The 26,577-nt window shown below is 50.5% G+C and overlaps 9 protein-coding genes across 9 annotated transcripts; 3 read left to right on the top strand and 6 right to left on the bottom strand.

Moving 5' to 3' along the window:
* Positions 1–1,157: 1,157 nt before the first annotated feature.
* Positions 1,158–1,557, bottom strand: N7539_000223 (uncharacterized protein; the record flags this gene model as incomplete). Its single annotated transcript, XM_056929827.1, has 2 exons — positions 1,158–1,280; positions 1,480–1,557. 2 exons carry the CDS (start codon positions 1,555–1,557, stop codon positions 1,158–1,160), a joined length of 201 nt encoding a protein of 66 aa, XP_056794120.1.
* A 2,598-nt stretch (positions 1,558–4,155) lies between these two features.
* On the bottom strand, positions 4,156–4,623 carry N7539_000222 (uncharacterized protein; the record flags this gene model as incomplete). Its single annotated transcript, XM_056929826.1, has 1 exon — positions 4,156–4,623. The coding sequence occupies one exon, from the start codon at positions 4,621–4,623 to the stop codon at positions 4,156–4,158; it is 468 nt and encodes a 155-aa protein (XP_056794119.1).
* A 3,110-nt stretch (positions 4,624–7,733) lies between these two features.
* N7539_000221 (uncharacterized protein) lies at positions 7,734–7,973 on the bottom strand (the record flags this gene model as incomplete). Its single annotated transcript, XM_056929825.1, has 1 exon — positions 7,734–7,973. One exon carries the CDS (start codon positions 7,971–7,973, stop codon positions 7,734–7,736), a length of 240 nt encoding a protein of 79 aa, XP_056794118.1.
* Positions 7,974–11,016: 3,043 nt separating this feature from the next.
* On the top strand, positions 11,017–11,671 carry N7539_000220 (uncharacterized protein; the record flags this gene model as incomplete). Its single annotated transcript, XM_056929824.1, is given in 2 exon segments — positions 11,017–11,356; positions 11,376–11,671. The coding sequence occupies 2 exon segments, from the start codon at positions 11,017–11,019 to the stop codon at positions 11,669–11,671; spliced, it is 636 nt and encodes a 211-aa protein (XP_056794117.1).
* A 955-nt stretch (positions 11,672–12,626) lies between these two features.
* N7539_000219 (putative inositol 5-phosphatase) lies at positions 12,627–14,015 on the bottom strand (the record flags this gene model as incomplete). The annotated part of the gene is made up of 1 exon (XM_056929823.1): positions 12,627–14,015. The coding sequence occupies one exon, from the start codon at positions 14,013–14,015 to the stop codon at positions 12,627–12,629; it is 1,389 nt and encodes a 462-aa protein (XP_056794116.1).
* Positions 14,016–14,532: 517 nt separating this feature from the next.
* On the bottom strand, positions 14,533–16,619 carry N7539_000218 (putative pyruvate carboxylase; the record flags this gene model as incomplete). The annotated part of the gene is made up of 2 exons (XM_056929822.1): positions 14,533–16,501; positions 16,567–16,619. The coding sequence occupies 2 exons, from the start codon at positions 16,617–16,619 to the stop codon at positions 14,533–14,535; spliced, it is 2,022 nt and encodes a 673-aa protein (XP_056794115.1).
* Positions 16,620–16,974: 355 nt separating this feature from the next.
* Positions 16,975–18,880, top strand: N7539_000217 (acyl-CoA carboxylase subunit beta; the record flags this gene model as incomplete). The annotated part of the gene is made up of 3 exons (XM_056929821.1): positions 16,975–17,685; positions 17,756–18,338; positions 18,402–18,880. 3 exons carry the CDS (start codon positions 16,975–16,977, stop codon positions 18,878–18,880), a joined length of 1,773 nt encoding a protein of 590 aa, XP_056794114.1.
* A 1,197-nt stretch (positions 18,881–20,077) lies between these two features.
* N7539_000216 (homocysteine S-methyltransferase family protein) lies at positions 20,078–21,418 on the top strand (the record flags this gene model as incomplete). The annotated part of the gene is made up of 3 exons (XM_056929820.1): positions 20,078–20,112; positions 20,400–21,225; positions 21,281–21,418. 3 exons carry the CDS (start codon positions 20,078–20,080, stop codon positions 21,416–21,418), a joined length of 999 nt encoding a protein of 332 aa, XP_056794113.1.
* A 197-nt stretch (positions 21,419–21,615) lies between these two features.
* N7539_000215 (putative amino acid permease) lies at positions 21,616–23,332 on the bottom strand (the record flags this gene model as incomplete). Its single annotated transcript, XM_056929819.1, has 2 exons — positions 21,616–22,073; positions 22,153–23,332. 2 exons carry the CDS (start codon positions 23,330–23,332, stop codon positions 21,616–21,618), a joined length of 1,638 nt encoding a protein of 545 aa, XP_056794112.1.
* Positions 23,333–26,577: the final 3,245 nt, after the last annotated feature.

The raw sequence follows: 26,577 nt of genomic DNA, 5'->3' as shown, positions 1-26,577 counted from the left end.
CGGCTGAGCGTCCCGGGGGAAGGGGGGTTACTGGATTGGTGGCTATGCATACCATGATCTTTGCTGTATGAAGATTCCGACATCGACTAGTGGCCGACCGAGGATACGGACTACATTGCAAGTAAGGGAATGGAGTTGGAGGAGTGATGCGACAACAGAGTTGACGATCAGAGCATGGTATCAATAAGGTATAAAGCTAATAATGCAAATTTGTCCCATAAGAGTCCATAAACGCGGCGCCGTCGGTCCTCCGGGAGAGAAGAATGCTATCCAAAGACACAAGAAGCGTGAAGGGGTATGACATCGCAAAGTCATTCGCAATCGCGAAGACTTGCACAAAAAGGAGAAGAAAAGATTAATCAGAGAAAGCAACTCGCCGCCGACGGGGTGACCAAGTCACATGCGCAGGAAGATCTGCTCCCCGTCATGAAGAGAGTGGAGCATAGTGCAAACGAGCTAGTGCACTGTCGATCGCTGATCGACTGTGGCCAAGTCCAATTGTGTACCACTGCCCAGGCGGTGTCAGACATGGTGAGGCCGGCAGACCTCGGAGATAGAGAGAACAAGATGAAGCCAAGTTGGGGTGGTGAAACGAGGGTGTAGTAGTTGCCACACTTGGACCAAAACTTGGAGACACAAATACCAGAAAAGTGACCATGTTGATCGCTTCAAATATCCCCTTGAGAGATCGCAAGTTCAGGCCTCGGCATCACTGACAAACTGTCAAGATGAAACGATACCATTTGAGAAGAGTGCAATAATGCACGGCGTCGGCTGGGAACGCCATCAGCAACGGGGATGCGAGGATCTCTTGTGAGAAAAAAATAATAATAATTATGTGCGCCAAAAGAGACGGCCTCCGTCATGATGCTGAAGTTCGTAATCAAAACACCCAGGTATGCATGTGGGACGGAGAAAGGAGAGACGTAAGAATCGAGTTGACGACCACCTGTCGGCATAGAGACGCGATCAACTCGTCTCCCATATCCGCGACAAGACGGGACCAGCCCGTCATGATAGTGTCCCACGAGACGTTGATTGTTTTTTTTGGGTCGAAAGTCCGTTTTTTTTTTTTTTTTTTTTTCTTGTTCTCGAGATTCGAGGCTGTGGACCCCGGTCAATCGAGCGAATCGAGGGGGAACCGGCGCTGCAGAAGCTTAGAGCTCCAAGTCGGATCTGTTGAAGACAGAATCGCGCAGTCTCTCAGAGGGAAGCGCCCGCTTATAGTCACGAGGCTGTGCGAAAGGTGATGCGGAGGCAGGACGGCGCAGGTTCAAGGTCTATGGTCAAAGAGAAACTGCCGTCAGACTCATGTGTTCCGGTATTAAAGAGAGCGCCCCCAGCGGGTCAAGTCCTGTAGTTGCAGTGCACAGAGATCGACGCAACCACGCCTCAAGAAGAGGAAGTGTGAAGGGAAGTCCAATCAAGGGAAGGTGAGAGAGAGAGAGAGAGGGAAAGAGAAAAACAGCTTCAACTTACCACGCAGTCGGAACATTTGGCGCCGTCACGGTTGACGCGGCCTCGGCAGCCACGAGGATAGTTTGCGCAGGAGAACATGGTGGAGACAAGGTGCCGTTGAGAGCCAGAGCGGATATGCAGCCGGAAATGTGGAGTTGTGAGAATGTCACAACAGAAAAGGAGGGAGAGGTGGACAATTGACCAAGGTCGTGAACCGGTTCACTCTGAAAGGCGCCAAGTCGAGTCGCAAGAGATTGGTTTGTGTCTCGGGTGGAAATCAGGACTCTTGAATGGTAGGGTGTGAAGTGGAGTAATTGCGCGGGAATACTTCGAGATTGACGATGCGAATTGAAATTGCGGCGCCCGAAATGCGGAAGTTACGGGGAAAGGGTTACGGGGAAAGGCAGACGTAATGGGCGCGACCAGAGTCGAGAGAACTGGAAAGCACCACCAGGATTGGAAATGACGTCGGAGGAACTTCTTTTTCCTTCCCAGTCGTCTGTCAGCACGAGGCAGGCGCACTAACTAGTCCCAGTGTTGGTGTCGACGGAAGTGTCGAGAGTTGAAAGTGTTGAGTAGATAGCCGGAAGGAAGTCGAGGTCGGGTGCGAAGGGGTCGGCTGTGAAGCGAGGGTCGAGCGAGATAGGACAGGTACGGGCTGAAGGCAAAGGCAAAGACCAGAGTCTAGAGGAGATGCAAGGGGAGGGGGGGGGGGGGGAAGGGCGGAGGGAAGTCTAGGTTTATATTCAAAGACTCATGAAGGACCGTTGCACTTTTCAATCAAAGACATGTACTGTACTTGGATGATAGAGTAAGAGGGATAGTCCACCTGGCTCTCATTGAAGAAAAGAGGGAAAAAAAAAAGAAGTGAAATGAGCCACTTATAAATCAGAATTAAAGAAACAACCGTTATGGCTGTTTTACTCTGCCTTCTTTGATTTTTGTTTTCTCGATTTGTTATTTTTCTTACGGGTGGGGATTCAACTGTGGCTCCAAGATGCCCAATTTGGATCTGAACCTGGAACAGGTTACTCTCGAACAAGGGAAAATCAGCGCAACTCGAAGGTGAGCGAGGAGGGTCTAATTGAGAATGGATTTTCCACTTTGATTATTGAGCCTCCATCATGCTTTATGTCCGCGGGCACCTTCCAATCCAACCTCAAGCACGGAATGAGTCAGCGTCAGGTGACCTCACCCTGAGCGGTCTGTCTTAGAGCCTAAAAGATTTCGACGCCTTATGCACAGCAAGAATCTCCAGGGGCAGGTGCCAGGCAGTGGCACATGTCAATATCAAATACAGTAGTACCACCCGGAAATCGCCATGTTTGACTGTACCATTGAATCGTACAGTGTCGCCGTGTCTAGACTCCTGACTGCCACACTGTACAGGTCTCAATCTTGAGAGATACCTGACACCGTTTCAACCTCCCGGAAGATTTTTCTAAGCCGACGAGATTCACTCCGGATGGCACCGAAGCAGCCAATCAGTCACATCTGTAATTCAAGGTTGAAAAGACATGATACAAATTTACAAACTTCTCCCGTTTCCGAGCAGCACAGTTGATTTGTTTTACCGGTCTAACGAATACGGAAGATGCTGTAGGACTGGACAATCGATGAACACTGGACAATCAGACATGGATTTGATCATGGTGGACCGCAGGCACCCGTGTACCCGTGGGTCGTCGCTTTTGCTTCAGCAGCTCCACTTGGCCCGGGGTTGTTCAAGCTCAATTTTTCCTGTCTGTTTCGTGTCTGGTCTCAACTGAGGAAAACAAATCCCGTCGAAGACCTACCGTACTGGTCCAAGTGAGACTGGCGTGGGATGTTTTAAACGATTCAACCGCACCTCTTCGGGCTCTTTAGGCCGGCTTTTCCCTGCAGACTTGCCAGTCCCGTTGCTGTAGTCTACAAGTCAGCATCCGAGTAGTGAGTATGCTGCCTGAAATGGAACCACCATTGAATCGAGTTCGTAACCAAAATGAAGGCTGGATGCGATCATAACACATTGATGGCCCTTTTGGGGGGTGCGCAATAATCAACGAATTCGATCAGGGTAAACTTTGTAAAGAGGATACTTACTGGTATTGTACCCGTTGGGACTTTGTGGTTGTTAGGCACCCGGCACCCTGACAGTATCAGTCGGAGCGACTCCCGAAGGCAGGCCACTCCCAGGCTCACGCAAACGCCAAAACTGCCGCTCGCAGTGCTCGGCGGCCGTTTGCTAAGCTAATCGAGAGGCTACAAACAAAAGCCGTGAGCTGTGATAAAAGTTACCAGTGACAGATGAGGAGCAAGCACTGAAGCAGTCGTGGTTTACCCACGGACTCTTCTGGAACCTGTTTCACGCTTTCGATCTCCCAGCGATCCCGTTGGCCCTGAGCCGAAAGCTTACGATTTGGCCCAAGACACCGTAACAATGGAGTAATGGACTCATGGCATCTGTCGTTCTGTACCGACCCGAAGCCTCTTACGATCTGGACCTGAGTGGCGGCTGTCCTTCTCAGGAGTCAACCATGGTTGGAAGGTAATTTCCTGCTGGAAATCTAGAACTGCTTCCATTCAAGCTGTGGCTGGCTTTTCCACCTCCCATCTGACATCGTCGAATCGAGAGCTTTCTTTTTCGGACCATCACAGCACAGGTTCCACCTCTTCTGTGGCCTGCAGCGGCAGATTTGGGTGAGTCTCGTGACTTGATCAGGTTCCGGGGTGTCCGACATGTTCCTGGCGGCTGTCCAACCGACCACAGCAGTCCAGCCCATGAGTCAGGTGGCATGTGGTCATGCACTGTACAGCAGGAAGCTGTCCTGCAAGGTTGTCTCTCACAGTCGAGGTTGCTGGGCGTTGATGCAGGGCAGGACCAGGGCACTCTGAGATCGGCCAATGGTGATGCCGGACGGTCCTGTCCAGAGGATGCATGCGGACCTGCTTCTCAAACTCGTGATTGCGTTGACCGACAGGGCCACCCGTGATGATCAAACGGGGACGACTGTCAGATCCGACCACTTTGGAAGGCATGGGGTCCAGTATTGGCCTATCTTGAGAATCCGGAAGAATCTTGCTCTTCGGAACCCACAAAATGACCGCTTTCCCCGAGAAAAGAACGCTGCCAAGGACCCCCCAAAGGACCACGCCTCGGGATCGCGCTAGGCGCCAAACCTCCATCCTGGGTCACTGCATAGCGGCCACTTACAGGGTCTGGGGGCGCTGCCAGTAGTCTGCCAGAGGTGGTCAGTGGATCCCTTCATGGGTCAGTGGCAGGAAAGTCATGGTGGTCGTCTCAGCCTGCTTGATTGCAGGGCGGAGTGGAGTCATCGGTAGCGGTCAACGCGCGCGGAGATTGGAGGTAATCAGGGGGGAGGGGCAATTGGTGGGAAGAATGGAAGACGGATGGAAGCTGGCGGAGGGTTCGAAACTTCGAAATAACACCCCCAAAGGTTCTGTCGGGACTGTCTGAATTTCAGATAAAGTGCGAGGTGGATGGGGTGGGGCCCAGTTCGTTTGTTTGACTTTGAACCTTTGAACCGCCCAACGAGCCCAGACGGTCCTCTGCCCTGGCGTCTCTCCGAGGAGGAGAATGTGCCGCAAGGGGGAATAATAGGAGAGTTGGCTCTTCCATTATGTAGACTACTGGCATATGTCGTTGCATGCCAAATGGATAACGTTGAGGCCATGACCAGCAGAATGGTTGCCACGTGAAGAAGATCTGCATTCCGGAATAGAGTCAGGTGACCAGCGACTAAGATCGTGACTATTAATCTACTGGTGAGTAGCTCAGCGAAACCGAAGCCGAACCCGACCAAGGAAGTTACTGATTGAGTTGATGTTGTGTCTGCCACCAGATATCCAGGTCATCCACGGTTTGTACCATGACCTCTCGATCCACGACAAGTGACGGTCGGGGGCTATGTTCGATATGAGGCCCCCGTTGAGTCCGCTGAGCGCCGTTTTGCTGGAAACTAGCAAAGTCGGGCCTCCGAGTAGACGACGGAGCTCAAAGTTTCCATGTCCCCACATTCATTAACGTTGCAGTGATAAATGCACTGAAATCAGTCAATCAAAGGTTCAGCAACACTAAGGGAGTGCCTAATCCCTCCTTCTGGAGATTTCTTTGGGTCCGGTAGACATACAATATCTGATTCGCCTCAAGTAAGATTATCGATGTTATGGAAAGATGAAAGAACTTTATTTCGGAAAAATTTCCCATTCTAGTTCCCGCTCGCCCTTTTGCCACAAATTGTGCACACCACTCATCATGGGATGATAAGACTCATGATGTCCACCGGCCGTCCGCGTAACTAGATGATGGAGTTACATCTGCCGTCCCGAGACGAACATACTTTGGGCCGTGTTGCATATAGAAAAGCAACAATAAGAATTGGAACACAGGACGACTCAAACTTCGTCCAGTCAAAGTAAAAGTAGAATGGCTGTCTTTCTATCTGCGCGAGATGACGAAGTCACGTCTCAGAACTTCAAGGTCTACCGCAGAATGGGATACTCATCGGCCTTTATCAAACTTCCGGCCGATATGCCTACTGGACAGGAATTTCCAACACTTTGCACAGTGATTGAATTCTTCTTGCCGGACGCTGAGGCTTTGCCGGGAGTCCACCACAATTTTAGAGACGACCACTTACGTAGGTACCTTACCTACTACCAGCATGTCGACCTGGCTTTCACCAGGGCTTCACCGTATGGCCTAGACCTGTTCGAAGGATTCTCCACTCGACGTCAAGATATGTTTATGTCCCATGACCGAGTCCGTCTCGGCTATTCCAGAAGACTCTCGAAAGCATCAGACAGGACGTAGGTAGTGCTTGCTCGTTATCAGTGCTGCGTCAGGTTGCATACTGACTCATTTGGAGTGTCTTCCAATGGTCTGTCCCTCAGATACCGGGATACCGAGACATCCGTTGGAAGGCTGGCGGGATTGATGATTACACGGCTAGCGGCATACAACGCCTTGGTCCAGATAGCAACACACTGCTGTTGATTCAAGGGATTGTCTGCCTGCCTGAACTTTGCACGCGGCCTGCCAATTTCTAGTCACCTGCGAAGTAGAGTACTCAAAGATGAAGGACAGTCAAAATACCCTGTTTCGTTTGGCAATTGACTGCTGAAATGAACTTCGTCGTTGGTTTTCATCAAGGAGTGGTCAAATGTCAATTGCTTGAGTGATGTCAGCGAGTAGATTGCGCGAGTACAGCCTTAATGAGGAAGAATTGTCGAGACATACCCCCGAGACAAGTGTGCTTCTACATTACCCCGAGGAGCTGAGCATTTTTCAATACGTGGGTTGTAAGTTTGGACATGGAAGCTCGACCAGACATACTCAGAGTTCTTGTCATGCAACTTGAAAGATCGCCTTGATCGAAGAATAACTGGAGGTAGGGCACCGTATCTGGCTGATGGTACAAGGGCTCTACTACAAGTGTTCAATTTACTACCAGTGCCAACGTCAGCACGAACAGTGACATCAGCGGCCTAAACTATCATGGCATCAATCTGGCCTTCTCTCTTTTCCCGATGAAACCAAACATTATTAATTCCTGGAACTTGATCACCTATTCCGATGATCTGAAATCAGAAGATTCCACCCGCCTGACTGACGGCCTGTCCATACTCTGAGGGATATTCAGCGCCTCGGCTCGGTATGACAAGCTGGGACATGAAAGAATCCATGCATCAATCCGTCAAGTCGCTTGACTTATTCAGCTCGAGGTCACCGATCCTCTCCCACCCCGTCTTCACATACCAGAGCATTCAACCCGTGCGAGAGAGACGACCCTGCCAGCGAGAGAGTGATGTCGCCCTCTGAAAGCCAGACTTGAACCAACTTGTTTGATTTATCATCATGGAAGAGTCACTACGGCGAGTTACAATTTTGGTTGAATAGAAAATTGCTCGATGCAAAAATACCACTGATATTGAACGGCAAAAGCAAAAAACAAATCAATTCGAATTTGGGAACAGTACCAGCCTTTCGTATTCTTTCCACGCCCGTCTTGCCGCATCGTGGCCGCCAACGTCACGATCCATTCGAGGCACGGCTCGTCGTCGATCTTAGGAGGGGAAAGTGCACCGTTACCAAATCAATTCTTGGAGTTGCAGCATTTCTTCTCACAGGCCCCAGCACATCCGAGACCGTACGCGCTCGCAAAACCAGGAGCATCTATTGTCGGTTCTCCTTGGTGGGTGGACAAGTAGCACTTCTTGACGCGACGGTTGTAGTCGACGCTGTGACAGCTCGTCAGACTATCGCAAGCGTCCATTCATTCCTCCAAAGAAGCTTTCTCTTCGACGCTGATATACTTGGTTCCATGGCGTTTCCCACAGTTCATCTTGAACGCCTGCCTATATGGACCGGTGTAATGCCTATGCTTGGCACCCGGGCATTCAGTGCTGCATTTCGGGATGTTATCATCTGGCATGTCCACCACAGGCGGATCAACCACGTTGGCGACGTGGTGATTCTCACATGGAGTGTCACCAGGGCCTTCGGGCTCGGCCATCATGTCGCAGTTTCCAGAAAGACGACCGCTCAAGTCACCAAAGTGGACCGCAACACAGCCCTCGGTTGCAGAACATCTGTCGATGTACTCTTGCAAAGAAGAAGCTTAAGGGGGGGTGGGGGGGCGCCTGGAATCTTGACACCTCTCCAGTCATGGTAGAGGCACTGAAGCTGGAACCAAGAGCTGTCTGGTGCAGCGTACACTTTACCATCATCTTGTGGACAGTTTGGTTGAATCGTTTTGGGCTTATCGCCAGCTCCAGGTGGCACACTACCACTGGGAGGTTCGCCAGAGCCTGCAGGCACACTGCCACCATGAAGACCACCAGAACCACCGCCATGGCGCTCGCCAGAACCACCAGGAAGTCCAGCCCCCAAACCAGGTGGAATCCCTGCGCCTCAAGGCGCTACATGTGAATTAGAGCTGACGCCGGGCGGAGGACCATCGGCAAACACACCCGCAGTCAAGCATGCCAAGGCAAGAAAAGAAAAGAAAGATTGGTTTTTGCGGACCATTTTGAAGAACTTCAATTAAGTCGGAAGGGTAAAGTCTTTTGAAGAAGGTATTGCTCTGGTATCTGATTCATTCCTATCCTTTTATGTTCGATTGGGAGTCTGGAAGATAGCACCAAGCCTGTGAGTGCCAGGAGGTAGACCACGGATGTCCACGCTGGAAGTGACTGCAATCGTGTCTTCGCGTCTCAAATTCATCACTAAGATTACAGTTTTATGGCAAATGCAGTGCTGTGATCTCACGCTTCGATGCAAGAGCAGATCGATCTTCATGCTGAGATCGTGGCAGGACTTGCTTATCCGTGTATAGTGTATACGGCGCATGATGCAGCAAGCTTGAATCTTCGCGGATCTTCGAATTTTCGAGATGTCACCGAGCCGTAGGGCCATCCAGTAAGCTTGTAGTATCCAGGAATCCCAAACATGTTGTCATAGAAAGTGAAAGCATTGTGACTGTGCATGCTTGGTGGTTACACAGGAATACTTGGCCGGCAGGCTGCTAGCAGAATGTTTAGGCCATATGTAAGCTTCGCTGAGCCCTAAGCATGAATGTAAGTTGCGTTGGTGTATGCAAGTTACTCGTTGTGGCTTTCGAGTACAATTTCTAGGTATATCTTCCGTCTATGGTACTACCTTACTCCTTGATATTCAATGTCTTAAGTTTAGTAAAGGGAGGAAGTGCTCCGCTTTGAAAAGGTGTAGTGATGCCTTGCTTCTGTATATGAAAGATCTAATCATCGGTAAATATCTCCCATCGAGACACTCCGCGGATTGGCTCTATGATTGGCGTCTGCAACAGGTTTGCGTGGATTACTAGGAAGATATCTGTGTAGCATTACTTTTCTAATGAATCTTGCGCTACCTCCATAGCAGGTCAAATACCCAAATATATGAACTCCATACTGTGATAACAAGCCATGATGTACTGATACTCTTGTACATCATTAGTAACCTTTGCTTCAGAAATCCGGGTTCTGAAACACAAATCAAGTTCATGAAAAGCTGATGTATACCAGTAGTCTTACATGGTGAGAGGTCGCAGCATGTATATTCGTGAAGTCAGATATAGAAAAATCCATGGCAGTAGACTCTGAATACATGGTCATATCTTCCATTGGGGGGGGGGGGGGGCAAATTTGAAAAGTCAAAGGGAGATGAAAAGGAAGTTCGCTGTCTGAACAAGCTGGAGATGTTGAAGGACTCTGAGGTAAGAAGCGCCAATACACGGGAAACTCATGTTATCATTCTACAGGACCGGGTCGAGATGGCCGCTTCTAGCTTCTGGTCCCATCATAGCTTTTCAAACGTGCTACGATATGGACTAACATTATAAAAGGTCATTTCTTTCAAAGCTGATAGCTGACTAACCTGTAATCTTGACTTAGCCCTCAGAAATCATCGATATGGCCAATGTGATGGGCTGTTTTCAATCCTAGACGTTAAGGACTGTAGAGAACCACACTGTTTAATGCGAACGAGTTCCTATTGCTGTGTCATTGCGATAACTGAAGGCATCAGTATGGGACTTGCGAATACCTAAGTTGGTGAAGTTTGAGTGACCTGCTTACTTAAAACTGAAGCGAATAGTAGTGTCTTCAATTTGTTGCGTCGCAGTATTCGCCGATTTGGAATTGACGGAGTAGAACCGAAGAGCTCTTTGCGCCGTAACTGTCAAATTGCACCTGAACCCCTCCACGAAATGCATGACGTATCGTCGAGATAGTTTAGATGACTCCGGCTCGAAAAACAAAAGCAGTGGAGATAGGTTGGTTGAAACTAAGTTAAGCTCTGTTTGGAAGAAAATTCTCTACTATCGTGAAAATACTGTTCGGCAACATTCATGGCGCACTAACCAACTCAGCCAATTATGGAAACTGCCTTTCCCCGGATCATACTTTATAAGTCATGGTCGATGCTCGATCTCGATGAAGAAAACACCCGTCTCCGGGCCGGACCCTTTTCCGATCGCGGGATTGTCGCGCATGGCGCTCATATACTACAGCGGAATTCCCTGGTTACTGCCAGCAGTTGGCCGTGGATACGATCCCTGGGGATGTTGCATGTCTGAGGACCTGAAAGTGCATCTCTCAGACAGGGCTACGAGCCTACGCCAGCCACAATCAGAGTGCGCAGATGATCGACCGAAATTATGCATTCCATCATCGAATGTAACACAGTGTCGGGTAGGTCTGAATCGCAAAGATTAAGGAGACATCCGAAGGTCCAGATCACCAGTGTTGCAGATGCTATCTGGTTTCAGGTCACGGCTCCTGCAAGATATTGTCATACCTAGGAGGTGAAGCATTACTAATTCCTCCAGTTGTTTACACGGAACAAACAAGAAGGGAATGGAGGTACTGTACGACAGGAATTTCACATTAACTACAAGTCTTGTACATGGATGAGGGGACGAGATATAACTTCGGCCTCAGCACCCGACCTTATTCCCGAGTTCCAAGAACTTGACCCAATACAGGTGCTCTCGATAGTATCTCAATTTTCCGTCTGTCAATCAGTAAAAATCTTCAAAAATGGCCAAGATGATTCTTCCTATTGCTTTTGCCGCCTTGGCCTCGCTGGGTGCTTCTCAATCCCCTCTCCCGAACGATGCCGCAAGGACTTGTCCCGCTATGAGTGAACAGGATGCCGTCTTTGGTGGTTTCGGGGAAGTGGAATGCGACACTTGGTACAATGGATGTGGTCCCATCCCCACTGGCGCCTCTACTCAGCAAGAGTGCGCCGAGCAGTGCCATAAAGACCTCGCCTGTAAATGCAGCACCTGCGTTGTCAGCAAGCAGGAGTCTTATCCGATCCGCCAAACGTTGGCCAACCTCCAGCATGCGGGTGGCTACACTACATTCGTCCCTCAGCGTGACGCTTCCTTTCTCAGCGCCATCTTTCAAGCAATGTGGCCAGGGTGGCGACAATGAAGTCGTCATAGTTGGATCTGTTTCCCTGAAGAAGAAGTGCAATGTCTCCCATGCCAAATCCTCCATGTCTCTCAAGCAGGTCATTAAGCCTGGTCTCAACGAGGAACAGTGTGCTATGCTTTGTGCTCTTGACGACAAGTGCATGGGCGTGTATTTCCCCGAATCCACCACTACTGTGGGTGAATGTCAGCTTCAGACCAACAACATTGAAGGCAGGCTCGGCAGCGGTGCCGATGTTGCTTGGATCAAGGTCTAATTATGGGCCTGCGCTATCTTGGCAGAACAGGCATAGCACCTTGTGCAGTGCAGTTGGTTTCTGACGATGCGGATGAGCGCATGGTATGTGAAAGCCTCTGACATATGTGGCTTATGAGATGGGTCATTGAGAAACGGTTTGGGCATGAGTTGGAGGAGGATTATGAAGCGGAGTTGGTCTAGATGGAGTGCTTATTTCAGTCTTTGATGTTTACCCTGTATTGGTAATACGTCTCGCCCGGTCGAACGGCTTGGCTTCCAATTCAAGCCGGCTGCTTTAGGTCTGACTCTCAGTTGGATAGTGAATTCCATACGCAACAAGGCTCTAAATTTGTCGATATGATTCTACGCTACACTGATGATGTGGAACAACGCGTAACCTTGCTCCGCTCGCACTTTACGTGTCCACGAATCGGGCGTGTCTACAAATCTTGTTGAATGCGCAGCACGTTCTTGCACGTGCAGTATGTGAGCTCACCCTGTCAGATCAACTGATTTCTTGGCTTTTCTGGACCTAGTTCCAACTCAATATAATTAAACTCCGCGTAAACTTATCTTTTCAGTGTTGTGGGACAGGCCTGTCGTATCAATCCGAGCGACGACCGGTTGTTGAGGTCATGTATCCAGATGGCATCACTTATTTGAGGCTTCGGTGTCTCGTTACAGGTAGATTTGAGCTTCATGGATGTGTATTTGGATAAAATAATAAGCATGAATTCGAAAAGGAAAGATTAGTGCAACGTGCTTTCGAAAAGTTTGAATGTTAGAAATTAATAAGACGCTCATCGAGCTGATTCAGCTACTTGGCTGCTCATTTACCCATCATCATCATGGAGCTCCTAAGGTCTTCGCGTACGCAGCGTTGTATCTGGCACCTAGTCCACGGGCGGCATGATCAAGCTTGCACTAGGCTCATGAATCCAAAGACCGTGTGTTCCTTTAAGTTCTGCTAGCTTCTAGAGCGAGCGTAAAACCATCCAGGCGCCGATCAGACCAGCAAAGGACGCCAGAACCATGCCGTTTCCTTCCCAGGTCATCCCGAGGTAGGCAAGCACCCCGACGACAATTTCCTTTCGTCTGGCGGCGTCTCTCCTCGAAAGCCATTGGGGATCAATCTGGAACGGACCCTCTGTTTGGGTAGAGCTTGAGACAGAAGGACCATCCGTAGTTAAATCTCTATTCGCCGGCGCCGCAAGCCGTCTCAAGGGAACTGACACACACAGTGCAACAGGGCGATGGTCAGAATGAGGCAGCAAAGGAAGTGCATCGTAGACGGCCGGTTTTATGGTCAATGCTTCAAGGCTATCACCCGCCTGTCGTACTTTAGCGGCGTCATCCAGGTACAGAATTCGGTCACACCAGCTCGGCCATCGATGCGTGGACCACAACCACTCAGCCTCCGAATCGCCATTTTCCAAAGCTTGTCGTGCTGCCTGCTGTGCTGCATTCGAGAATTTGTAGGTAGGCGGAAAATTAATAGGAGCCTCGGTGAGACCGTGGAGAGTTCTGCCTTCGCGCATCTCCTGCATGAGTTGATCATTTTTTAGGAGATGAGAGTAGTGATACGGGCTCTCAGGAGTGGCTCCACGTTTCGGGAATCGTGCGTGATCGTCCTTCAGTGGACTGATATTCGAGGTGCGATAGTTCAAGTCTCCGGCCAGGAAGAGGTATGCATTGGGAGCGAAGAGATTATGTGGAGACTTCTCTGGCCCCTCTGGTGTGGCATGATCATTGTCTCTGAGAAGTGAAGTGCTCTCGTCGGCAGTGTGCCCGTTCTTCGAGGGATTATGCGGTGAATCCTGACCATGAGTGAAGACAAGTCGCTCCACAATGCTTTGCCAATCTCGATTCCTCTGGAGTAGGCCATTCTCCATCGGTGCCAGATGTGCCGCGACAAAAGTCAAGTCTGCCGCCAAAGAAGGTTGTCCGGCAGAGGCATATTTGAGGTGGGCCCCAATAGCACCCTTGTTGCCCATCTCCTGGAAGCCAAATCCAACATGAGCTGTATCAATTTCATTCAGTCTGTTCGCGATATCTGCGCGAGCAAAGACCAGCAATGCGGTCATTCCGATATGGTCCTTGACCACGTTGGTATAAGATTCATTCCATCGCTTCGCAGTAGCCTGCTTCACCAGCTTGACAAACGCATCAAAATACGGCTGCAGGTAAGAGCCTCCTAGGAAGGAGTACGCAATGGGAGCAAGCTCCTGCAATGAGAGCACAATTAGGTCTGGTGCAGGTGATGAGGCTGGTAGAACATCAAACAAATGCGCCGCGAAAAGATCAACGTCGATGATATTTCGGGCGCAGTTGGAAGTCACGATATAAATGCTGAGCTCCTCCATGTCGCGATATTCACGCGGGCGCGCTATTTACTCGAGACATGGTAATGCTAAAAGTCGGTGACATCGTAGTTGTTGCGGGACGTCGACGCAAGCCACGTGCCTGTGCCCATCGGTGGAGATTCACGCCAAGACCGCTTCTAGGCTGGCCGGTCCGTCTAAATCTGTAGCTTCACTGCCGCGGAGCGAACGAACTGGAAGGTAATGACGCAATCTACTTACGCATAATCATTGACAAGGTCATGGAAGTAAGTTCAACGACTAAGGTTCGTAATTTGTACTCCCTCACAAAAACGAGAAATTTGCCCAAAAAGTGCATCATCCGTGAATCGAACACGGGCCTCGTCGATGGCAACGACGAATTCTACCACTAGACCAATGATGCTGGAGGCAGACAGCATTGCACTTCGCTGATTCGCTGATGAATTTCACTATTCATTTGTGGTATATAATCCTAAGGTGAACAATGTAAGACTGCCTTGTACAGGTTGGACTAAAGATATTCTCGTCTATTCTAGCTTCACAGCTTTCCTTTGAGTCGAGTGTCCGCTTTCTCACCTTCAGCCAGCTCCACCAGGAGCATGCCCTCCGCCACATCCTCTTCTTCCTCCTCCATCTCATGTACCCACTGCACTGTCCCTGCACGGGGACTGCGCACCTCCAGCTCCATCTTCATCTGCTTGACGAAAGCCAAGACTTGATCTTCGGCCACCACATCCCCAGTGGACACTTGAATCTCAATGAGTTTCCCCGACAGTGGCAAGGTGACATGTCGTGGGTTGTTCGGATCCCCACGCCGGTGAGATGTTGAGACAAGAGCGGAGGCCGCCGTCGTTGTGGATTCGACCTGCAACCGATAAGGGATTGCAGTCGTTGCAGCGGGTGTCGTATACTCGATCTCGGCAGTAAACGAATGAGGGAAGTCATTTCGAAGTACTCGCGACAATTTAAGGTGATGCGCCATCTTGTCAGAGGCTGTGAAGGTCTCTTGCGCGAGGGGCTGAAGTGTTAGGGACCATGCATCCCCCTTGCGGAATAGCAGGTTGGAGGAAGTGAGTCCGTTCGTCGCACTTGCGTTTTGCACAGAGCTACCAGCAAGCTCCGCCTCCTGGCTCTTCTGAGCCATCGCCTCGCCCAGCTGGCGTGTCTCATCAAGTTTCAAGCTGAGCCATTGTGTGTCTGTATGACCCGCCATGAAATCGGAGTGCATCAAGATGCCTCTCAAAAGTCCTAAATTTGTCTTGACACCGGAGATTCTTGTGTCAGCCAAAACACGCCGGGCTTTCCGAACAGCGTTCTCCCACGTTGAGCCTGTCACTATGATCTTGGCCAGCAGATTGTCAAAGTTGGACCCGACGATGAGTGGTCCCGCTGTAGAAATTTGCACATGTGTGTCGACCCGAATCCCATGACCGCTAGGTACGGTGAAATCACTTATTTTGCCTATGCTAAGGGCAAAGTTATTGCTTGGATCTTCTGCACAAAGACGAAGCTGGATGGAATGGGAATTTGCTGGCGGGAGAACGCTGCCATTGCCAAAGTCCCCAAGACCCAACCCTTTGAAACTTCTCCCTTGGGCCAAGAGAAGTTGGGTCTGGACTAGATCAATTCCACTAATTGATTCTGTGATAGTATGTTCGACCTGCAACCTGGGGTTGACTTCGAGGAAGTAGAACTCGTTTTTCACCTCACTGACGAGAAATTCGAACGTCCCAAGAGAGCAATACTTGATCGCGCTTGCCATCTTCAATGCCGACTCAATGACTTGTGAAATGAGCTGGCGATTCTGCATCAAAGATGGCGCAAACTCCACGACTTTTTGGAAGCGTCGCTGTATACTGCAATCTCGTTCCCAGAGATGGCGCACTTGACCCGTACCGTCGCCAATAATTTGGATTTCGACGTGGTGGAAGCCATCAACTGCGGCCTTTTCTAAGAAGACAGTGCGCGACGGGGACTCGCCCAGAGCACGCTGAATGCTGTTTTCAAGTTGCACTTCTTCTCGAACGAGACGAATGCCTCTGCCGCCACCTCCATCCACAGCCTTGATCATCACGGGAAATCCGACCTTTTGGATGAACTTGCGAATTTCTTCCTCGTTGGAAGTCGGTGATTGCATGGTCGCTAACACCGGCACACCACATTGCTCAGCGAGCTCTTTCGACTGTAGCTTATTGCCTGTTCGAGCGAGATTTTCAGGGCCGGGTCCGATCACAATAGCACCTGCTTCAGACCACATGCGCTGAGCAAACTCGGCGCTCTCGCTGAGGAATCCATAGCCGGGATGGACAGCATCAACAGAGTATTGGCGGGCTATCTCGACAAGTAGATTGATGTCAAGATAGGAAGACGCAGATGGTAGTTCTATTGAGTGGTGGGGATGACCTAAATCGCAATGCGACCGGTCATCCTGAGTAAAGAGACCAAAGGTCTTGATTGCGCCCGGTAATTCTCGTGCAGCTTGCAGTAGTCGCACTGCTATCTCTCCTCTGTGATCGGCTCATATGCAATCAATACGTGAAATCTGCTGGCAAAATCTCAATCTCGAACTGACCTATTCGCGATCAACAATCGTTGGAAAGGGCGAGAATGCGGGGCCGACGACATGGCTTGCGGCGATTTCTGGGTCAACCCTGAAGATTAGAGGTGCAGGAGCTAAGCTACTACTATGACTGCATCAAGTACACGAATGATGTGTGGAATGTGTTGTTTGCTTAAAGGCACCCTGGTCGCTGTTTAGACAACGTGAAGCAATGGCTAGATGACGATATCCCCTGCATCGTGGCAAACGCCTCGGCCCTCGGAAGGTCAACTCGACAGGCGCCCCAACCCCTCACCTGACCAGGGCCTACGCAGCGTGGATCAGCTTCGCTTCAAAGAGCAAAACTGGCCGGTACGTGGATTACTCTACTGCTCGCCTATTTTCAGAGACTCATTTTCATTCCTCGTATCATATATCAAAATGGGAGACGATGAGGACGCGCAACAAGCGTCCAATGGCCGGGAGGCCCAAGGCACAGCAGCGCAGCGTCTCCATCAGGTCTCCTCACATATCACTGGGCCAGAAACTCAACAATCTTCAAAAAGCAGAACGAATAAGTCCAATGCTCGGAATGTTTCAAGTCCATTGCCGGCAGATCACTCGGATGTCCTCGCACAGATTAAGACACTACGCCAGATTGCAGCTACTCCAAATCTTAAGCACCGCGGCTACGTGCGTCAAAAACAAGCTGGCAAGCTTTGGGTCCGCGAGCGTATCGATGCGCTTCTTGATCCTGGTACTTTCACTGAGATTGGTTCCGTCTCTGGTACTGTGACATGGAAGAAGACGGGCCCAAGGCGGGAAACTCCAGCATCTTTCGTCCCAAGCAACAATGTCCAAGGGGCAGGATTGGTACGCGGTCGAAGGGTGCTTCTTACCGCCGATGACTTCAGCATTCGCTCCGGTCATGCAGACGGTGCCAGCTCGGAAAAGACCGTATACGTCGAGAAATTGGCGGTTGCTCTGCGTCTACCGGTCATCAAATTAGTAGATGGGAGCTCTGGGGGTGGCAGTGTGACGACTATTCGACAGGCTGGATGGAGTTATCTACCATATGTGAGGCCCTTTAAGCCTGTCATACAACAGCTAAATATGGGCATTCCAAATCTGGGAGCTGTTGTTGGGCCCGCAGTAAGCAATTCTTCGGTTTCTTGCGGCCATTGAGCCTCCGTGTATGCATGCTAACACGGAATACCCCAAGATTGGACTTGGCGCGGCTAGAGTCGTCTCGTGCCACTTCTCTGTCATGGCTGCTGATGTTGGAGCGCTGTTCAATGCCGGTCCAAAGGTCGTAGAAGGGGCTACTTTTGAAGAAGGATTGAGCTTCCAAGACCTTGGCGGTCCCTTGGTCCATTGCACGAATGGAACGATCGATAATTTGGCCGCCAACGAAGAACAGTGTTTTGAACAAATTCGTGTCGTTCTCGGCTTCTTACCAAATAGCGGAAGTGATGCGCCGCCGGTGATCCCTTGCGATGATCCTGAGGATCGTGAAGACCTTGCTCTGCGAAGCATAATCCCTCGGCGTCAGGCGCGTATGTACAATCCCCGTGTTATTATCAACTCTGTGGTGGATAAGGGCTCGTGGTTTGAAATTGGCGCACTATGGGGACGTACTGCCATCAATGGCTTGGCTCGTCTCGGAGGTCAGCCTGTTGGGATCATCTCTCTGAACTGCGAGGTCAATGGGGGTGCGCTGGATGCGGCCGGCAGCCAGAAGCTCACGCGTTTTCTGAAACTATGTGATGTGATGAATCTGCCCATTGTGCAATTCCTGGACGTCCGTAAGTGATCGCTTTTCAGTTCGAAGTTCCCTGGACGGTGCAACTCACTAAATTGAAATACAGCGGGTTATGCCATTGGTACAGTGGCCGAGAAGACTGCAACTATGCGCTGGGGAGTCGAGTTAGCCAAGACATACTTCACCACCACGATACCCATCTTTAACGTGATCACTCGCCGCGCTTACGGTGTAGCAGGTGGTGTCATGCTTGGAAGCCGGGACCCTGTCATGCAAGTTGCATGGCCCTCTGGGCAATGGGGATCTCTACCGCTGGACGGTGGAATCGAGGTTGCACATCGACACGAGCTTCGGGAAGCCGACAAGCTGGGTAAAAAGGAGGAGCGTTATGCAGAGCTCGAGGAAGAATATTTAAGACTCATGAACCCCGTTCGCACTGCGAATGCATTTGGCGTCGAGGAAATCATTGACCCGAAGGATACCCGGCAAGTGTGTTGCGCGTGGACCTCGCACGTTTACACTGTTTTGATGAAAGAAAGACTGGCAGAGAGAGCATGTGGGAAGATTCACCCCACTTTCGCCTGATAGATCATGCTATCGTTGCTCAGAGCATGCCCCGGTCATTGTTATGCCCTAAGACCAAGATTATCTTGTGAGAATTTGGTGAAATGGCTGCCATGCTCGTGAGGTCAGTCGCTGGACCTTGGGGACGACAAATTCTATAATAGGTAGTCACTCCCTGTCTACCTGATTGGAGGAAGTTCACCAATAGAGAACAGTGTATACAAACGTTTTCAGTGCCGAAAGATCCCTACTCTTAATAGCATCTCGCTGTCCCGATGACAATGGGCGGAACGAGGAGTGTTGTGAGAGAGAAAAGTGCAACCTTGGTCCGACGAGCATACGAGTCGGTACGAGGTACCCAGTAGGTACTAGGTACTAGGTAGTAACAGTACTAACTACCTACATTTACCTTAGGTTAAAGTACTCTTTGGGCCAGCCAAGGTCGAACGTCAGGACATCAATTAGACACCTGTGCCGGCAGACTATATCAACACTAAGGTTGTTCCCGTCATTATTCTGGGCATGCAAGTGTAACTCATTGTCTCGTCCCCATCTCATACAAGATTTCATACACCGTGAGGCTTCAACGTCGCAGGCAAACGTCCGGAAGATACCTGGGTCTCTCGATACCCGAAACAATAAAAAAAAAAACCAAGTACCGAGGTTGTCAGTAGACTCTGGACACTTGATGACTGGACAGTGGCGTGACTTCCAGAGCATGTACATTTACAAATCTAAGTCACATTCTGAACCTGATTCGACGCTATCTGAGACTTGAATGATTACCCAGACCGATAACTCAAGATCGTTCGAACAAGATTATTTGAAGTAGAAGCACCGCATTGTTTGACAATGACAAGGGATGGATCCTGCGGCGGATGGATTGGACTTACCTACGGTAGTTACTTGGTACAGTAAGTACATTCATGTGATAGCTGGACCCTGTCCAGGTTTGAGAGGAAATATCAGAGCTATTGACTTCAATGTCCAAAGCAACATCTTCAGACCTCTGTTGCGTGCTTTCGCGCCAAAACATTGAAACACCACACAGCGGACGTGATCGCGTGTAAAGTAATCTTGAACGAACATTCAAAGCTGAGTCTACTGTCTACTTGTCTAGTGTCGAGTGTCGAGTGTCGACTACCTCTCAAAGTGCCTATTTTATGGTAAGTTACTAAGTACTGAGTACTAAGTAACTAGCCACCAGCCTACTAAATCATGCGGAGGTCGTCCGAGAACGGCGCCGGCATTACGTAAGTAAGCCGAATCGGCACCCCGCCAATTGCGGGGACGGCAGAAGCGACCCGGTAAATGATAAGTAGCCGATAAATTCGATTAGGATTTAGAAGCAAACATATCGCTGGAAAGAGTATCCTTCTTCCACACTACTTCCAAATTCGCACAGCTTCTGACAACTATACAAACGCTCGATTCTCTGTCAAGTGGATCTTTCACCAAATTGTCAGGATGGTGTCAATTGAAATTCTCGACGGGGGCTGGGAACTTCGCTTCAAGACCAATATGGTGTGAACTTTGACAGTACCACGCCACTTTGGTCCACCCATTTGCTGGTCTCCGACCCATCTACCCTGCAAGCGTGTCAGAAGGACTTTGTCACAGCAGGCGCAGATGTGCTTTTGACCGCAACCTATCAGGCCTCCTCCGAAGGGTTCGCCCTCACGAAGACCGCCCAATATCCCAATGGCATTCCTAGAGAAGCCATGGGCCAGTACCTGCAAACAGCAGTCGACTGTGCGGAGAAAGCGAATGCGCCCCAAGGTAGAGCCAGAATTGCGCTGAGTCTGGGTCCGTACGGCGCGTGCATGATTCCAGGCCAGGAATACAGCGGCGCATATGACCCTGAGCACGATGGTGAGGAAGCGCTGTACAATTGGCATCTTGATCGTCTGCGGCTTTTCCTGAGCTCGGAGGGTGACTTGCTGTCGCGCTTGCAGTATGTTGCGTTTGAGACGCTGCCTCGTCTGGACGAGGTGCGGGCCGTGAGACGGGCGATTCGGGACTCGGGGATTACAGCCCCGTTCTGGATTGCGTGCGTGTTCCCTCGAGAGGACGACCTTCTTCCGGATGGAAGTTCCATTGAACAGGTTGTCCAGGCTGCTGTTGCTCCCATGGAGAATGGACTGTCACCTTGGGGCATTGGAATCAACTGCACCAAACTTCACAAGGTTTCCGGGCTGGTCAAATTATTCGCAGAAGGTGTCTCTGCGGCTATTGCAAAGGGTGACATCTCGTCTCCGCCTAGCCTTGTTTTGTACCCCGATGGCACCAATGGTGAGGTTTACAACACGACTACGCGAGTCTGGGAGAAGCCCGCGGGTGCCACAACCGGAGGTGATCGTGATAGCGTAAGTTCTTCTCTCGGGAAGTTGGGTTTACACTTTCTTGCTAACCGGGATCTAGTGCCCGTGGGAGGTTCAATTGGCTGAAATAGTTCGCCAAGTCAGCCAACAAGGCCCCTTCAAGAATGTGCTTGTGGGAGGTTGCTGCAAAGCGACTTCACAGGATATCAAAAACCTCCGCGAACAGCTCAAAAACTAATCTTGAATGTGGGACGAATCAAGGAATTCGTACACTCAAAAAGACGGGGACCGCACTGAATAGGCTACGAAACCAATGACTGGAAGCCAAATTTCGTTGAATTCTCCCCCAAAAAAAGAAATATCGCTTTCATTAATTATATGCCATGAATGTTGAATTATATACACAGAAGGTTGAAAATTTCTGTCAACGACTTCTCACATCAGCCAGTCGATAAACCGACCCCACACTGTATTGCGAGGATTCTTTTGCGGCATGATCTCTCCGTCTTGAAGACGACCAGACCACAGATCGATTGTGGCCGCACGCTGGAATTCGGTGCGATGCCACAACTTCCACCCAATGATGGGCACAATGAAAATCGGAATACCAATGTATGATGCGACAAAGTCAGATGTGCTCCAGTTACCCTTCAAGAAGACAGGGAAGCCGGCGACCAGAGTGATGATGGTGGACCCGATGAAACCTACCCAGGCAGCGTAGGGTTGAAGAGGTGCCTTCCATGGGAGGGTGTCTCGGGAAACACCTTGGGCCTTCATGGCCGCGTGGAAACGAACGTAGCAGAAGCAGAGTGTAGCCCAGGCAATCAAACCGGCTACGGTGCTCAGATTGAGCAGCCAGGTAAAGGCCTGTGCAGCACCACCTGAGCCAAGACCTGAAGGAAAACAAATGTGTCAGTTTTGGAATCCACAAAAAAAACGTCCTTTTTTCTGATTTGTAGACATGTCACTTACTCAGATAAGCCAGAGGACCGAACAGCCAGGCTGCAATGACAGCAACATAGGGCACACCGGTCTTGTTCACTCGACCAAAGATCTGAGGCAGTTGGTGATCGGTGGTCATGGCAACAATCATGCGGGAGCCAACCCAGCAGTATGAATTACCGGCAGACCAGGCAGCAATCAAGATACAGGCGTTGACGATCGAAGGCAAAGCATTGATACCGGCCTCGCGGATAGCGATAACAAAGGGAGAGCTGTTCGCGTTGCCAGATCCGGAGACAAGCGATTCGTTGCGAGGATCCACAATGAGGCCGATGAGAAGAGCGCCGAGAACGTAGAAGAAGCCGATGCGGTAAGTGACTCGCTTCGCGGCCTTGGGAATGGCACGGTGGGGGTCCACCGACTCGGCGGCAGTGATGACGACGGTCTCGACACCGATGAAGCTGAAGGATGCATTCACAAAGGACGACAGGAAGCCGAGGAAGTGACCAGTGGGGCCGGTGATACCATTGAAGTTTGTCCAAGGACCGGGGTTGTTCCAGTAGCGGAATCCGATCGCCTCGTGGTTGGGGCCACCGCCGGCGGTGATCACGATGGAGACAACGACCAGGCCCAGGAAACAGAGCACCTTGATTGCACCTCCGGCGACTTCGGTCTCACCGTAGAATCGCACGCTCATCAAATTGATGATCAAGATAAGAATCAGTCCTACCGTGATCACCACTGCCGGTGTTATGTCTGTCCAATATGATACAATGACTGCGGCTGCAGAGACTTCCGAGGCAATAGCGATTGTGTAACAGTATCCGTACGAGATTGCGAGGGAAAATCCCACGGAGGGATCGATGAAGCGGGTGGCCCAGTGAGGGAATGAACCTGCAGTGGGGAGAAGAGTGGCCAATTCGGCGATACTTTGCATGACACACCACAAGACCAATCCGACGATGATGTATGCGAGAAGCAGACCGGCCGGTCCAGCCTTTGCGTATGCCGCGCCAGTACCGACAAAGAGACCAGTTCCGATACCACTGCAGAAGCCGATCATGGTGACATGGTAGTTCTTCAGGCGACGCTGAGTCGCACCACGACCGCCCACGTTGAGCTCCAGCTCAGCCTTGGACAAGTCATTGTATTCCTCGACCCTTGCAGGCTCCGGGTGAATGACATCTGTAGCCACCGAGGATTTCTCCATATTTGTAGTGGCTGGCAGTGGCTTGAGGATCAACGAGTGGGAGGTTCACAACCAGGCCGTGCGAGATCAATTGATCAATCGCAGAGCGAGCGTATGTCGGATTAACCCAATGCTTGATATATGAGGGCCCTGTTGTGTAAAAGTTTCGAGTCTCGATAGTGTTCGAGCCAGAAGGGTAACGGTGTTGACAGATGATCTTTCAAGTTGAGGAAAGAATCTCAATTTGTGGGGGCATCAGCTTGGTTTTCTGCCTTGTCCAAAAACTCAGCGCTCACGTTGTTGAATCACGACATCGGGGCTCCGAGTTGGATATTTTTTGGGTTACTCCACAAACGGAGAACTCATTGGAGTGAAAGCGCCGGCGCTCCCCACCTCGGCCGGGAGGCAATCGGTGAAATTTGCACACTCGGCGAGCTCGGGGAGGCAAAATAGCAGCAGTGCCGGCAGAGTTCAGAATCATGGTATCATTCTCATTTGTCATGGCGTGGCCCCCTAATCCGCCGCGTGCCCTGGATGGGTGGGTAAGGGAAACAGGTGGATAGCAAGTGGCTTCTTTTGTGCATTGGCGTCCCTCTCCGTGTACGGGAGCAGCTTGCCTCTTTTCCTGGGGTCTACTCTGGAGTTGGACTGGCCAAATCCGAATGGAAGTGGAAGAGCCTTGGTCTGCAGGTGGGCATCGGAGTGATTTGCCAAGTTGATCCTGCGGGACCGGGTGTTCTCTCAACGGCGACGGCACGTGCTTTGCCACGAGTGTGGACCGACCTGGTCTTTAATTCATCACACGCAGCACATGGACGGAAGACCATGACGTGAGGGTACCATGGAGGTCTGACAGTGACTACTGTCGGGCCGATGACTCGCGAGTCGCTGCGCAAAGACTTTTTCGCAACAGCTGCTGATTCTGTTCATGACTATTTTTTGGGGGGGGAGGCGCTAGCCCCGACGCACTGGTCAAATCTCTGAATGGCGGTCGATTTTTGTGGTGGCGGACCACGGTGAAGATCGCCAAAGTTTCACTAGGGGATCTCTTAAGCCATGCAGAAAAGACAGACGCAAACTTTGCGGCGGTCCGCCGAGTCCCTACAGGAACTGGCAGGAGACCAGACGAGGACAAGCCTATGAGAGGCCGTGGAGTAAAGAGCCGGAATCTATGCAATTGGTGGAGAAGGCATTGACCGTGTTCCAGAAAAGTGATCTTGCTGCCATGTCATCCAGGCACATACTGTATGCCTTGAAAATCAGGCCACCAAAGTGCAGTGCCGGAAATGAAGATTCACGTTGTTCGTTGTCAGCTTGATTCACGCGGGTGAGTCGTGACCACTTGGCCTCGCGTCCTAAAGGAGCGATCCAGGTACAGACACGCGGGACCCTCAATCTTGCCACTGTTGGAAAATGCATCAGGTCGGAGACGATAGCAGTCGGTTGGGTGAGGAAATAACACCACCGGTAGAGTAAACCGCTCTCCTTAGCATTGAGCCACCGTTTAAGGATGTTTCCAACCTTAACGCTCAATGTGGTGACGAGGTCTGCACACCTACAGTCCTACTCTATCAACAGATTCAAAACTACAGTCATCGACCGTGCGCTTCGATACGGGCAGCTACAGTCCAGCGCATGGACCAGAATTCAAGGCAAATGCCCTGGAATATGCATCCTGTTGTGCTCGACATGAGATTTGAATACTAAAATCCAAATATGAAATGGTGTTTTTAGTATGGCGACCTTCCTTAAGGACGGGGTTATCCGGAAAGGGAGGAATCAACACTGAAATGACTCTCTCATGACAGATACCGTTATAAGCGAGGAACCCTAAGGGAGTAGTGACTCGAACTGAGGCTGGGCGGATCGAATCCCCAAGTGACAGGATTTGTGGCTAGTGACAAAGCTGACTACTCAAGGGGAATCTGCCTGTACGGAATGAAAGACCAACCATAGGGTCTGTGTTTCTTATCTAAAGAGGTGCGATCGAGAATTCGATGGTCCTTGATTATACCGCAGTCTGGTCTTTTGGCCAATTGCTCTCTGTTTTTTTGGTTCCAGGCTCGACGATTATCATGTCAAGCTCAGAATGGCTCCTCCCCGTCCTCGTCCACGGCCCAAGAGGTTCAGTTACCGGAGATCGTCTCCCTTCATATAGACCCATCGGCCTAGCTTGTCACATCAGAAAGCATATCTTAAGCAACTGCATGACCTGCCTTATTATCTCTTCATCCCGAGTTCATACCTATTATGATTGATATTACCTGGCACATCCATAGCATCAAAGTGCATCTGTTCCATCTCGTTTCATTTCGCTCTTGAATCCAGCCTCGGGCTTGAAGTCAGCATATCACCATGCTCATGTCCGTGGCAGTATATCAATTACATTTACTGCTCGTGTGCACTGATCCACCTGCATGCAGGCAGGTGGTCGGCACCCTTCAGTTTCGTTTATATATCGAGGTCTCGAGTCACTTCATGTTCCACTCGACCCATATTACGCTAGAATTGTGTATCTTTTCTTCGTTATCCGGGAAAGACCAAGACATGAAATGGAGACATCCCACCTGCACTCGAGGTACAAATACGCTGCTCGTGATCACTGGATTGTCCCAGAGGTTAATTGGTGAGTTACCTAAACCCAAAGCCGTCTACCTGGTAACTAGTACCACTCCCTCCACCATCCGAGCTGGGGATCGTCACGTACCTAAGGCATGCGGACGGGCGTCATGCCGGGCTTAACCTTATTATCTCGAGCCTTGTACAGGGATTCGAAACCTGCCGTCACGTGACTAATTTGCTCTCATCTGTTCCAGCGGTGAATGGGTGATAAAATCTCGAGACGGTAAGGTAGCATACTCCCATCAATATATCTTGACGTCTTGATCTCGTCCATTTCACCAGGTCTCTCTTGCATCGCGACCCGCAAATGGAAGTCGTCACTGGAGCATACGGAGATTTGCATTGATTCAGCGGCTCATGCACGTCAGACATCGCAGCCCCTATCTATCGAATACAAACCGTTTACCAAGGTTCAGTGGTTGTCGATCTTACAACATGCCCCACGAGGCTAGCAGGAACATTGGTTCCTCAACATGTGGGACGAGAAATTACCCGCTGTCACATGCGCTGTGATTACATGTTATAGATCGCCAAAGTCATCCTGTACAGACGTGCAAGGCGTCTCGTGAAGCCGTGGCAGTTGCAACGTTTTGCATTAAGAGAGCGTACTCTTTGCGAGAAATACAACCAATGCGGCTGTATGC

Source organism: Penicillium diatomitis (assembly GCF_028827545.1).
Source record: "Penicillium diatomitis strain IBT 30728 chromosome Unknown utg000001l_segment0_segment0, whole genome shotgun sequence".
NCBI classification, from domain to species: domain Eukaryota; kingdom Fungi; phylum Ascomycota; class Eurotiomycetes; order Eurotiales; family Aspergillaceae; genus Penicillium; species Penicillium diatomitis.
Note: the sequence above shows the minus strand (reverse complement) of the source record. Positions and strands in the feature narration are given on the sequence as shown.